General features: G+C 50.5%; 1 protein-coding gene across 5 annotated transcripts in view; it reads left to right on the forward strand.

The window, feature by feature from the left end:
* Window positions 1-12,347, forward strand: part of ASAP2 (ArfGAP with SH3 domain, ankyrin repeat and PH domain 2) — a 163,425-nt gene that overhangs the window by 54,991 nt on the left and 96,087 nt on the right. For all 5 annotated transcript variants that reach the window (XM_066234930.1, XM_066234931.1, XM_066234932.1 and 2 more), the window contains one exon: window positions 5,109-5,181. In XM_066234930.1, the coding sequence (XP_066091027.1) occupies window positions 5,109-5,181 (73 nt within the window). The remainder of the gene's footprint in view (window positions 1-5,108; window positions 5,182-12,347) is intronic.

Here is a 12,347-nt window from a genome sequence, read left to right on the forward strand (position 1 = left end):
TGGGACAGGATGGGAGAGTAGGGTGTGACTCCCGGGCGCCTGCACGGGGAAGCCTGCATTCTGCGGGCTTCTCTCCAGGGCAGCATCTCCAGGCATAGAACCATCACCCCCCTTGCCACCTTTGCTGACTCGAATGGAAACCTTCAGATGCTGGGGACCAAATGGTTGCTCTGGGTCAAGGCCAAGAGCAACAGGGGCTGGCAGGGACAGTGTTGGAGAAACGTGAGTGTGGCTCCTCATGGTGACGTGTCTAGACTTTGGAAAGGCCCAGATAGTAGATGGTTTAGGCTTTCAGGCCTCGAGGCAAAATTGAGGATGTTATGTAAATACTTACACAGTAAGAAAAATAAATTTCCACAAACTTTTTTTTTTTTGTATTTTTCTGAAGCTGGAAACGGGGAGACAGTCAGACAGACTCCCGCATGTGCCCGACCGGGATCCACCCGGCACGCCCACCAGGGGCTAAGCTCTGCCCACCAGGGGGCAATGCTCTGCCCCTCCGGGGCGTGCTCTGCCGCGACCAGAGCCACTCTAGTGCCCGGGCCATCTTTGCTCCAATGGAGCCTTGGCTGCGGGAGGGGAAGAGAGAGACAGAGAGGAAGGAGGGGGGGTGGAGAAGCAAATGGGCGCCTCTCCTATGTGCCCTGGCCAGGAATCGAACCCGGGTCCCCTGCACTCCAGGCCAACGCTCTACCGCTGAGCCAACCGGCCAGGGCAAACATTTTTATTTTATTAGTGAAACTCAAAGAATAATGACAGTCACAGAGTAGAATTATTTTTGGTACTGCAGTTTCACTAATGCACAGAGCGGAATTCCTTCTGGGGGTGATGGTGTCTCTCTCTATTGGAGTTCCGGGTTAGTATTGCCCACCACCCCTTCATCACATCAGCAGGAAAGGGTTATCTTCCAGACCCTGAGTTCGAGTCCTTACAGAAACAAGCTCAGGGCTGTGTCTGGCTGCAGGCCTCAGATGCCCCCCTGTGGTCCAGGCTCATCTCCTCGGAGAGACTGGACATTGTCCCCACAGTCCAGCATCAGGACGTGGTTGCAGGTGCCTGCATGCCAGGGTGGGGGTCCTGGTAGGGCTGTGGGAACGAAGACTAAGTCAGCCTGCTGATGGGAGACAGGTGTGTCACACGGTGATGTTAGTGTACCGACCATGGAGGGGAGAGAGGGAGGTCACCCCCTCCCCCAGATGGTAACAGGGACTTACAAGGGGGTGGTGCCTAGGAGGGTCTGTGGGAACAAAGGAAAAGCAGAAGGGGGTGATGGGTTTAGAAACCATCATATCTGTATGTTGTGTGTGGCTGGAGCTCTCAATAAAGGTGGCAAGACTTGAGGAGCCAGATTTTATTTTATTTTTGTATTTTTTCCGAAATTAGAAGTGGGGAGACAGTCAGACAGACTCCTGCATGCACCCGACCAGGATCCACCCGGCATGCCCACCAGGGGGCGATGCTCTGCCCATCTGGGGTGCCGCTCCACTGCAACTGGAGCCGTCCTAGTGCCTGAGGCGGAGGCTATGGAGCCATCCTCAGCGCCCAGGCAAACTTTGCTCCAATGGAGCCTTGTCTGCGGGAGGGGAAGAGAGAGACAGAGAGGAAGGAGAGGGGGAGGGGTGGAGAAGCAGATGGGCGCTTTTCCTGTGTGCCCTGGCTGGGAATTGAACCCGGGACTTCCACACACCAGGCCAACACTCTACTGCTGAGCCAACTGGCCAGGGCCAGATTTTTACTTTATTAAAGTTTAATTAGTTTTACCCTCAATGTTTATCTGTGGCTAGTGGCTGGCTGCCATGTCAGACAGTGCATGTCTAAAATGGCCAAGAATGATGGGCTGTGAACCCCCCGCCCCCGCCCCCGGGCCTTTACCCACTTTCAAGGGTAAATAAGAACCGTGATGGGGAATGTAATAATTCAGGGATCCAAAGAGACACTTTCAAAGTGGTTGAAAAACAGTTGTTTATTTTCCACCAAAATATCTGAGACAGGGCCCTACTGCCTTGTTGACGTAATAAATTTACTCTGAAACTTGTTTTAATAGCTAAAGGTCAACTTTGGTCTAGCTCCTCAGAATTAATGAGGTTTGACCAGACACAAGCTGTTGCGCGGTTCCTATGTAGGCCCGTATTGGCTATTAGATTTTGACCTGTTGGTAGTTTTTTTCCACACAAATTCTGGCCAAAGAGCTATATAGCCTTTTTTCCTTCTCTTTATTTAAGCTTGGGTAGATTTGGGGGGTGGGGTGGGGCGGGGCAGGGGGTGGGTAAATTGCCTACTCTGGTTAGAAATCTAAGCCTGATTGGTGGACACCTTTGGTTTCTTGAAATTTTCTGTTGTTTTAGGATTCCAGAGCTGGTTGTGCATGTGGGTGGACAGAGTCTTAATCATTCTAAGGTCTGACCAAGGTTAACCTTAGTTACCTGTGAATATGCACTAGCACCATCGTGGAGGGTGTGGTATTGAGTGGGGAGGTAATTGCTTTCGCCCTGTTGTGGTTTGCATTTAAAAATTACCTCCACCCCAGCCTCACCTTTCCCTCCCAGCCCTGAAGCCTGGCCAGGGGCCAGCAGAGGCCTTACTGTTTATCCTGTTCCCAGCTCAGGAAGCAGCGCCTCCCCTTTAATGACGAAGAGAAGACGGGGATTCTGTCCACCTGGCATATTTTTACAAGACTTTTGTGCAGCCGGGGATTGGGGAGGGGTGTGTCCCGTGCTATAATGCAGGAGGAAATTCTTCAGAGTTTGCTGGTGCTGTTGAGCGCGTCTTGTCCACGGCTGCCCTCTGCAGTGACTACCTCTGGCTCCCGTTGTCACAGCACAACTGAGCTGGACCCCTGTGGACAGGAGATTGCTCTGTGCTCTGTGGACCACCAAGGACAGGAGAGCTATAAAATCCAGCTGGCAGAGGCAGGATATGTCACCCTTGGCCACTCACTGACTTTTCAGACTGTCTGCTGCCCTGCCTGCATGGAGCCCCAGATGGCTTCCCAGCCGTGGGTCCCAGCAGGTCCCTCCGCCTTGGGTAGCCTTTCCCTGAACCTTCTTTATCCTGTCTGCCCAGCTGTTATTCCCTCACTGTGGCCTGAACGACCTTCAAGGCCAGCTCTGCCCTCTCCCTAGCTCAGAAGCCCTGGGCAGTTGCCCATTGTCCTTGGGGTCTGCAGGGACACTGCTGCCCAGATTTGAGCCCCTGCCCGCCTCGCCTGTCTCATGGTCATTTCCTAAGCTGCTTCTTTTTTTTATATATAAATAAATTTTTATTAATTTTAATGAAGTGACATCAATAAATCAGGGTACATATATTCAAAGAAAACATATCCAGGTTATCTTGTCATTCAATTATGTTGCATACCCATCACCCAAAGTCAGATTGTCCTCCATCACCTCCCCCCTCCCCTCCCCCCTCCCCTCCCCTCCCCTCCCCTCCCCCCTCCCCTCCCCTCCCCTCCCCTCCCCCCTCCCCTCCCCCCTCCCCCTCCCCTCCCCCTCCCCCTCCCCTCCCCTCCCCCCTCCCCTCCCCCTCCCCTCCCCCTCCCCTCCCCCTCCCCTCCCCCTCCCCTCCCCCTCCCCTCCCCCCCCCTCCCCTCCCCTCCCCTCCCCCTCCCTTCCCCCCTCCCCTCCTCCCTTCCCCCTCCCCCCTCCCCTCCCCCTCCCCCCTCCCCTCCCCCCTCCCCTCCCCTCCCCCCTCCCCTCCTCCCTTCCCCCTCCCCCCTCCCCTCCCCCCTCCCCCTCCCCCCTCCCCCCTCCCCTCCCCCCTCCCCCCTCCCCTCCCCCCTCCCCCCTCCCCTCCCCCCTCCCCCCTCCCCTCCCCCCTCCCCCCTCCCCCCTCCCCCCTCCCCCTCCCCCCTCCCCCCTCCCCCTCCCCCCTCCCCCCTCCCCCCTCCCCCTCCCCCTCCCCCCTCTCCCCTCCCCCCTCCCCTCCCCCTCCCCTCCCCTCCCCCCTCCCCCCTCCCCTCCCCCCTCCCCCCGCCCCCCCCTCCCCCCCCCCCCCCCTCTCCCCACCCCCCACTCGCCGCTCCCCTCACCCCTCTCCCCTCCCCCCTCCCCCTCCCCCCTCCCCCCTCCCCCCTCCCCCCTCCCCCCTCCCCCCTCCCCCTCCCCCTCCCCTCCCCCCTCCCCCCCTCCCCTCCCCCTCCCCCTCCCCCTCCCCCTCCCCCTCCCCCTCCCCAAGCTGCTTCTTGAGCCTCCACTTGTTGCTTCACTTAGTTGTACATTCATTGATTGCTTCTCGTACGTGCCCTGACCAGAGATTGAACCTGTGACCTCTGATGTGCCAGGTTGACACTTTTTCCCCTGAGCCACCCAGCCAGGGCCTCCTCTTTGGGGTTTCATTGGGTTAGAAGGAAATTTCACTGTTCTTTTCTGTGAATGCAGAGCTGTAATTAAACCTCCCACTTCGATGAGTCATTGAACAGATAGCGTTTGGGCACTTAGATACGAGGCTTGATACGTGATGTATACTGCTGCTGTGTTGTGCGACTGTAAATATTTGTTGACTGTTAAATACATAAGTGTGTCTATTTAATCATTCAACCTTGCAAAGCAGGTTTTGTATCTCCTGACTTCTGGAAGAGAAAGAAATCTGAGGTTTGGCAAGGATTGGGAACATGCTCTCCAAACCAGAAAACAAATATCTTTATGGGTCTGTCCAAGCCCAGAACAGGTGTGCCTTCTGCTGGCCCGTGCTGTCCGATGGCCACCCTGGGTGGGGGGTGACGTGGCATTCCACCTCACCACACGCCACCGCTCCTCCTGCCTGCCGGCCCCCTCTGTGTCTAGGGGTGGAGCACAGACATGGGCCAGGCCTGGCAGGCTGTACCCCCAGGGCCCTGCTGGTTCATAGGAAGAACTGAGGCTTAGTCCAGGTTAACTGGTTTCTCTACTGAAGGCTAAGGTCCAGCAGGCAGTGGACAGAAGCAGCTCATGTGCTGCAGGTGAATGAGGCAGGTGATGGGTGTCGGCATTTAGTGACTACCCGATCTTCGCCCATACTGAAGATTTGTCCCATGGAAGCACCCTCCAGAGTGGCTCTCCCATGGCCGTACTCTGGTCCCTGTGGTCTAAGTTCAAACTCTACTTTAATTAGTGTATTTCTCTACATTTTAGGCTTTGGATGTGGACCGGATGGTTCTTTACAAAATGAAGAAATCCGTGAAAGCCATCAACATCTCTGGGCTGGGTGAGTATGCCTACTGTCCTGGGGGTTTCTCTGTGAGAAGCATGGCATCTGGGGTCCTGCTGCCATAATGCCAATCACCCCTAATGAGTAATCATCTAAATTCCTTTCCTGAGCTTGCACGTTAGAGAGATGAGTTGGGGTGTTTACATTTTGGAAGTATTTTTGCTTTGCATATGGTTTGGTCCTGGTGTGGGGTCATGTTCTGCACCCCACACTGCCCCACGTTGTACTCTCTGCTCCTGGGATTGGGGGGGAGGCAGCTGGTTTTCCTGGGGCGGCTCGGCGTGAACCAGCTTTGCCAAACTGATTGACAATGGCACCAGCCCAGTCCTGCCTCTGTTCCTTGGTCTGCGCTGTTGGTCACTCAGAAGGCCCTCTCCATTTATCTTTCTTCACAGTTCTTGCCTTTGTTGTTTGGGAAGAAAATTCATGAACGTAAAAAGTATAATCAACTCCTCAAAGTAATATCTTATCTAGACTTATATAAGTAAGTTTCTTTAGTTAAAAAAATAAATAAACAGGGCCACCCTTGACTTCAAGATTGCAGGCTGGCTGAACACAAAATCTTACAAGTAATAGAAAAAATATATATTTTTAAGTTGTTAAGTGACTATATAGTTTGACTCAAAAAAATAACCGTGGCAGCCTTAGGGGACGAGAAGCCATGAGAGATCCCCAGTGGCCGGGACCAGGGCGGCTGGGTCAGAGTGGCAGAGAGGAAGGCTCGTGGTGGGTGGGCAGAGACACTGTGGGTACCTGAGGGTGGTGGCTGGGGGGGGGGAAGGGCCCAGGGTTTGCTCCCACAGAAGCTGTCAGGCCACTGGGTACATTGTCCCCTTCACCTTCACGGTATCTCCCTTCAATGAAAGTGGCAATTGGAGCAGAAGGCCAGGGAGTGCCGTCCGTGGTCAGGATGTCAGGAGGGTGCGTTCTGAAAGTCCATGTCCACCTACCCGCTTCCCTACCTACGTTCAAGTAAAACATTGTGAGCACAGGGTCCAGGAGCTCAGTTTGCCTCTCCCCACAGACGGCCATGCAAGCCATGACCATGAGCAGTCTAGCAGGAAATCTCAGCTGCAACCATGATGTCACAATCAAGAATTGCCAACTATATTTAGGAAGAGATTAAACAAAACCCCAAAATTTGATTTTGAAAACGTAGAACGCTGTTGACAGAAAATAATGGAGAGCTATATGACATATATAGTTTGGAAGACTCAGTATCGTTGAGATGTCAGTTCTCTCTGCATTGATCACTACATTCCTAATTGGAATTACAGCAGAGGAAATTGACGAAATGATTCTAAAATGTATATAGAAATGCACGGGACCTAGAGTAAGTATTCCAGCGCAATCTTGAACAAATAATGAGTTAGAAAAAAAACTATCTGACTTCAAGTCTTGTGAACGAAAGGAATCAAATCTCTATGGTACTGGCATAGGTTCAACAGATAGATCACTGGAACAAAATAGAACATCTAGAAATAGACATCACCCCCATATTTAAATGCTCTTTGTATTTTCAGCAAAGTGGCTAAGGCAGTCCAAGGGGTGGTGGCGGGCTATTTTCAACAAATGGTGCCGGGACAACCGGATAGCGCGGGGGAGCAATGAGCCACGAGCCCTGCTCACACGCCACACAAGAAGGAGTGTGAGATCGTGGGTGGAAATGTGAAAGCTAACCCTATAAAACTTCCTGAAGAACATAGAGAGGAATATCTCTACAACCTGGGGAAGGCAGAGGTTTCTTAAGATAGGACACAGGAAGCAATAAGCCTGGAAGAAAAGAAAGGAGTGATGGACTTCATCACAACGAAAAGCTTCCACTAGGTAAAAGAGCACATGAAGGATAGCCTAACATTTGCAAAACCCCCAAATCAAGAAGCTGAAGAGCTTACACTTGTGGACACTGAATTAATAATAAGGCAGTAAGACCCTGGCAGATAGCTCCGTTGGTTAAAGCATTGTCCCGAAGTGCAGAGGTTGCTGGTTTAATCTCTGGTCAGGGCACATATGGAGCAGGTCTATGTTCCTGTCTTTTCTCAATCTCTCTCTCTCTCTCTCTCTACCTATCTCTATCTCTCTCCCTCCCTCGCTCCCTCCCCCCCCCAACAAAATAATAACAAAGACAATAAGAACAGGACTTCAGAATAAGACCATATGATTAATATCCTTACAGGAGCAGGTTATTAAGTTAAAGAAATGGGAAAAGATAATAGCGAAAAAGAACCAGAAAAAGGCTTAGACTTTTTTTAAAAAGTCATTGTTGAAATAAAAACTAAAATTTGCTAACTGCTGCATAGGAAGAAGGAGTTGGGACGGCCCCCGGCTTCCCAAACACAACACAGGGAGTTAGGGGGACGGAGGGTGTGAAATAGAGATGGGGAGATGCGGAGACCTGACCCAGAGGGTTCCAGCGTGGCGTCCACCTAAACAGAGCGCCGGGAGCAGGAAGAGGGGGTGGAAATGCAAAGCTAACCCTATAAAACGTCCTGAAGAGAGAGGAAAATCTCTACAACCCGGGGAAGGCAGAGTTTTCTCAAGATAGGACACAGGAAGCAATAAGTCTGGAAGAAAAAAAGAAGATAGACATTTTTGAAGATGTAGTAAAATTCCCAGAACAAAAGAAAGATTTAAGATCTCAGATTGAGAGAGTCCACTGAAATCTAAGCAGAACTCGTGTGTGTGTGTGTGTGTGTGTGTGTGTGTGTGGAAGGGGTAGATATGTGTGTATATCTAATATCTGAACAACAGGAAGAAGGAGAAAAATTTTTTAAATGACCAAGAGGTAGGGAAGAGATGCTAAAAAAAAATGACTGTTTTAGAGTTTTGACTTCATAGATATTTTTCCTCCATTTGTCTTGCATGTTTTATGTATAGTAATTGTACTGAGGGTAAAATGATTTAGGCAGGTATTAGGTTGTTTATGATAAGTGCCACATGAATGTGAAATAAGTTCAGGAAGGCAAAGAAGAGATGGGACTTCTGTCCTTGACCAGGCTAGTTTCCTCCTCTGTTTGAAAGTTCTTAGGACCTGGAGTTGGTGGTGTTCACTTTGTGCCCTGGAGCAAATCCGCTAAGGTTAGAATGCTGATCAGTGTCCTGACCTGTGGTGGCGCAATGGATAGAGCGTTGACCTGGGGAACACTGAGGTCGCTGGTTTGAAACCCTGGACTTGCCCCGTCAAGGCATATATGGGAGTTGATGCTTCTTGCTCCTCCTCCCTTCTCTCTCTCTCTCTCTCTCTCTCCTCACTAAAATGAATAAATGAAATCTTTATAAACTAAAAGAATGCTGATCAGTTGTTCTGAGCCAGGAGGATATTGGCGGCCCCCCAACACCCACATTTGGTCATTAATAACTGATGAAGAGGTGTATGTGTGTAAAAGAAATACCAGGCTCCGCCTGACCAGGTGGTGGCGCAGTGGAAAGAACATCGGACTGGGATTCAGAGGACCCAGGTTCGAGACCCCGAGGTCGCCAGCTTGAGCATGGGCTCATCTGGTTTGAGCAAAAGCCCACCAGCTTGAACCCAAGGTTGCTGGCTCCAACAAGGGGCTACTTGGTCTGCTGAAGGCCCCTGGTCAAGGCACATATGAGAGAGCAATCAATGAACAACTAAGGTGTTGCAACGCGCAATGAAAAACTAATGATCAATGCTTCTCATCTCTCTCCGTTCCTGTCTGTCTGTCCCTGTCTATCCCTTTCTCTGACTCACTCTCTGTCTCTGTAAAAAAAAAAAAAAAAGAAATACCAGGCTCCTAATGTTGACAGTGCTGAGGTTGAGAAACCCTCATCTAGATGTTCTTTAAAGTCCTCTAAATATTTTAAAAAACAAAAAGCAAAAATCCTCACCATGCCTGGCTTGCCCATACGTGAATATTGATGGACTGGCCACCTGTCCACTGCTGTCTCTGTGAGAGAAGGGGGCAGAGTTGGTTGTCAGGGACTAACACCTAACTGGAGAGAAGCAAACATTGGGAAGTCGTTGTTATTTTATTTAAAATAGTCGTTGTTATTTTATTTAAAATATTCAGCAAAGCAAAGAGTAAAAAATTCTCCACTGACTACAGCACTGAAATTTGCTGAAATGGGTGTTTGTCCAAAAAGGTAATCACCTGCTGTTGGCTGTTTTTCTGCATGACGTGAGGGCGGGGAGGGGTAATGAGGGTGGTGTTTCTGGTTGTGAACACTTCCTGTGTAGCTCGTGCTTTTTCTACGTGGTGCTCATCTCTGCTATAAACTGTTTTTCGTTTACAAAGGAGGAACCTGAGACCAGAGGTTCAAGGTGTCCCCAGGTGGTCCCCCAGTGGTCCCCAGGTGGTAGACCTTCTGTTGTGAGCCACCCTTTTGTCCTCACTGAGCACCTATCTTCAAGACTTCAAGAAATCTGCAAGAGATGGACATTCAGTTTTGTCGACACATGTCAGGTTTCAAAAAGCATTGAAGAGATTTGTTTCTTTACTTGTTCACTTGGACTTTTTGAGTCTATCTTTGAAGGCTCGTATACAAGGGATGTTTTCTATTCTGATCAGGGTCAAGAGTGATCTTGACATCATGTGTTGAGGAGGCTTGCTTAGAAATAAAAATGGATAAGGAGCTTCTTGTGCCGATGATGTGGGCTGGTGATGGCTGCTTGCTGGAGGAGGGGCCTGTGTGCCCCCCGCTGTTGTCTTGGCACTGGCCTTTAAAACAAGCCAGCCTTAGATGGGACAAGGAGGGACGCTGGTGTCGGGAAGCCAGCCTTTGCGAATTGAACACCCCATGTGTTTGATCTGCCCTCCTGACCTTCCTGGCTGAGTGTGCCCCACAAACCCCTTTCCTGTTTCTGTCCCAGAGTCCTCTTCTAAAGCACCACCCAGTGATAGGACCGCTCTGCCCAGAACTGCAGGGGCTCCTCGCTGCCACGTTCCATGTTCCCGGGTCCCCCGAGGGCCAGTTCCAGAGCCTGGGGGAGACAGGAAGGCCCATGTGGGCGCGAGAATTTTGGGGAGATTGAGGTAAACCTCAGGTAAACAAGTTTCTCTTCCCACAGGACTAGCCAGAGCTTTTAATATGCTAATGTGGCTTTTTAAGAGGACCTGCTCCTCAACCTTTCCCCGGTTTGTCTGCCCTGAAGTCCTCCTTCAGTCAGCCCTCATGACCTCGGGTTAGTAAGTCAGCGCTGCAGGTGCTCAAGTGGATCCCGGCTCCTTGCGTCACTTGGACCCAGGCTTCCTGTCCAGCTGTCCCTCCCAGCCCTTAGTGCCCTTCTGCGAAATAACCTGTAGCTCCCCCACCAACCCCGAGGGCCATGTTTGGTGCCTTCGTCCTCCTGCCCATACTTGTGTCTGCTTGAAAAGGCACTGGGTCTTGGGACTTTGAGAAGTTTGTTCTGGATGTTAACACAGCTCTCTGGGCACCCAGCCTGTGTCCTTTCTGAGCTGTGGCACGCACAGCAGTCTGTTAGCACAACCTTGAGGTGGACGGTGGGGGGGGCTCTCCTGTTCTTGTCATTCTTCCACCCAACTCTTTCATCATGCCAAGTTTGAGTTACTATCAGGCCACGGGTCTGAATATTTTTAAGGCCAGAGTACTGATCCTGAAGTCTGTAGTTTAGAACAAGTAATTGTCTACTTCAAAGATAGCCACCTGGGGACACCCTGCCCCTGTCTATGCAACGCTGCTGACATCGTTCATGGCGATTTTGGAGCTCTGTACTAGAACTGCCACTAGCAGGCATATTCTTTTGAATGTATTTAGTAGAAGACTCCAAGGGTGGATCGAATGTTTTTAGAACTAGACATCAGAATAAGGGAGGCACAGTTGACAAGGGATTGGACCACTGGCGACAGCAGGTGGTTAGGAGCGTTGTAATGGTAGTCCGTCCGGTTCTGAGGGCGGTTAGTGCCAAGAGCAGGGCCCCGTGGGGTCTGATCTTCACAGTGTGTGTCGTTGCGTCTCTGCTCTGAGTTCTTAACCATGCCCGTGGTGCAGGAGGGACAAGCTTACCATGTCTCCGTACGCAGTGCGTGTTGTGGCAGACTCGCTGCTCTGTGATGACTTACGGAGATTTCTATAGGAAGATCTGAGGTGCCGTAGAGCAGCCAGCTGGGATTGCGTAACCTGTGTGCTGAGAATAGTTTTGACCATCTGACCTCGTACCTGCATGGTAACCCCAGTGTTGCCTCTTGGCCTGCAAAGCCTCTCCTGTCTGCTCTCTGCTTTTTTAAGAAACATGTTTTGCCAAACCATGCTTTCCAGTAGTGGTTCTGAAACTTCAGAGAGCTCAAAATGCCCTGGAGGTCTTATTAAAACATACTGCTGGGCTCCACCCTCAGAGTTTCTGGTTCAGCAGGGGCGCAGCTTGGAGGCTTGAGTGTTTGCTAATCAACTAAGTTCCCAGGTGATGCTGACATTGCTGGTCTTTAAAAATACTGCCTTAGAAACACGCACACTCACTCTCACACACATGTGCACACATGTGCACATAGAACCACACTCAAACACACTAACAACACACACTTGCTCATACACATGTACACACAACACACACACCCTGGCTTTAAACATTGGAATAGACCAAAATAGCATCCATATGTCCCCCATGTATCCAAATTAGTAGTTTTCTTACAGAATAACAAATGTATTGTGTTGGCTCTCACTTTTGAAAAAATGACAGCCCAGCTAACGATTTTTTCTGGAACAACTTGTGTGTAGTTTTGCAAAAGTAGTTATTGTAGCAATTTGTTGAGAAATTTTCTATAACAGTCTTTCCCACTCACAGTAAACTGCTATCTGACCTCTTAAAATAAAACAAGAAACAAAAACTCAGTTCATAGTTATTCTATTTTTTTTAACAGACACAGAGCGAGAGTCAGAGAGAGAAATAGATAGAGACAGATAGACAGGAATGGAGAGAGATGAGGAGCATCAATCATCAGTTTTTCGTTGTTCATTGATTGCTTTCTCATATGTTCCTTGACCGTGGGCCTTCAGCAGATGGAGTAACCCCTTGCTGGAGCCAGCGACCTTGGGTCCAAGCTGGTGAGCTTTGCTCAAACCAGATGAACCCGTGCTCAAGCTGGTGACCTCGAGGTCTGGAACCTGGGTCCTCTGCATCCCAGTCCGATGCTCTATCCACTGCGCCACCACCTGGTCAGGTTGTAGTTACTCTAAAATTTTTA

Source organism: Saccopteryx bilineata, chromosome 6 (assembly GCF_036850765.1).
Source record: "Saccopteryx bilineata isolate mSacBil1 chromosome 6, mSacBil1_pri_phased_curated, whole genome shotgun sequence".
NCBI lineage: Eukaryota > Metazoa > Chordata > Mammalia > Chiroptera > Emballonuridae > Saccopteryx > Saccopteryx bilineata.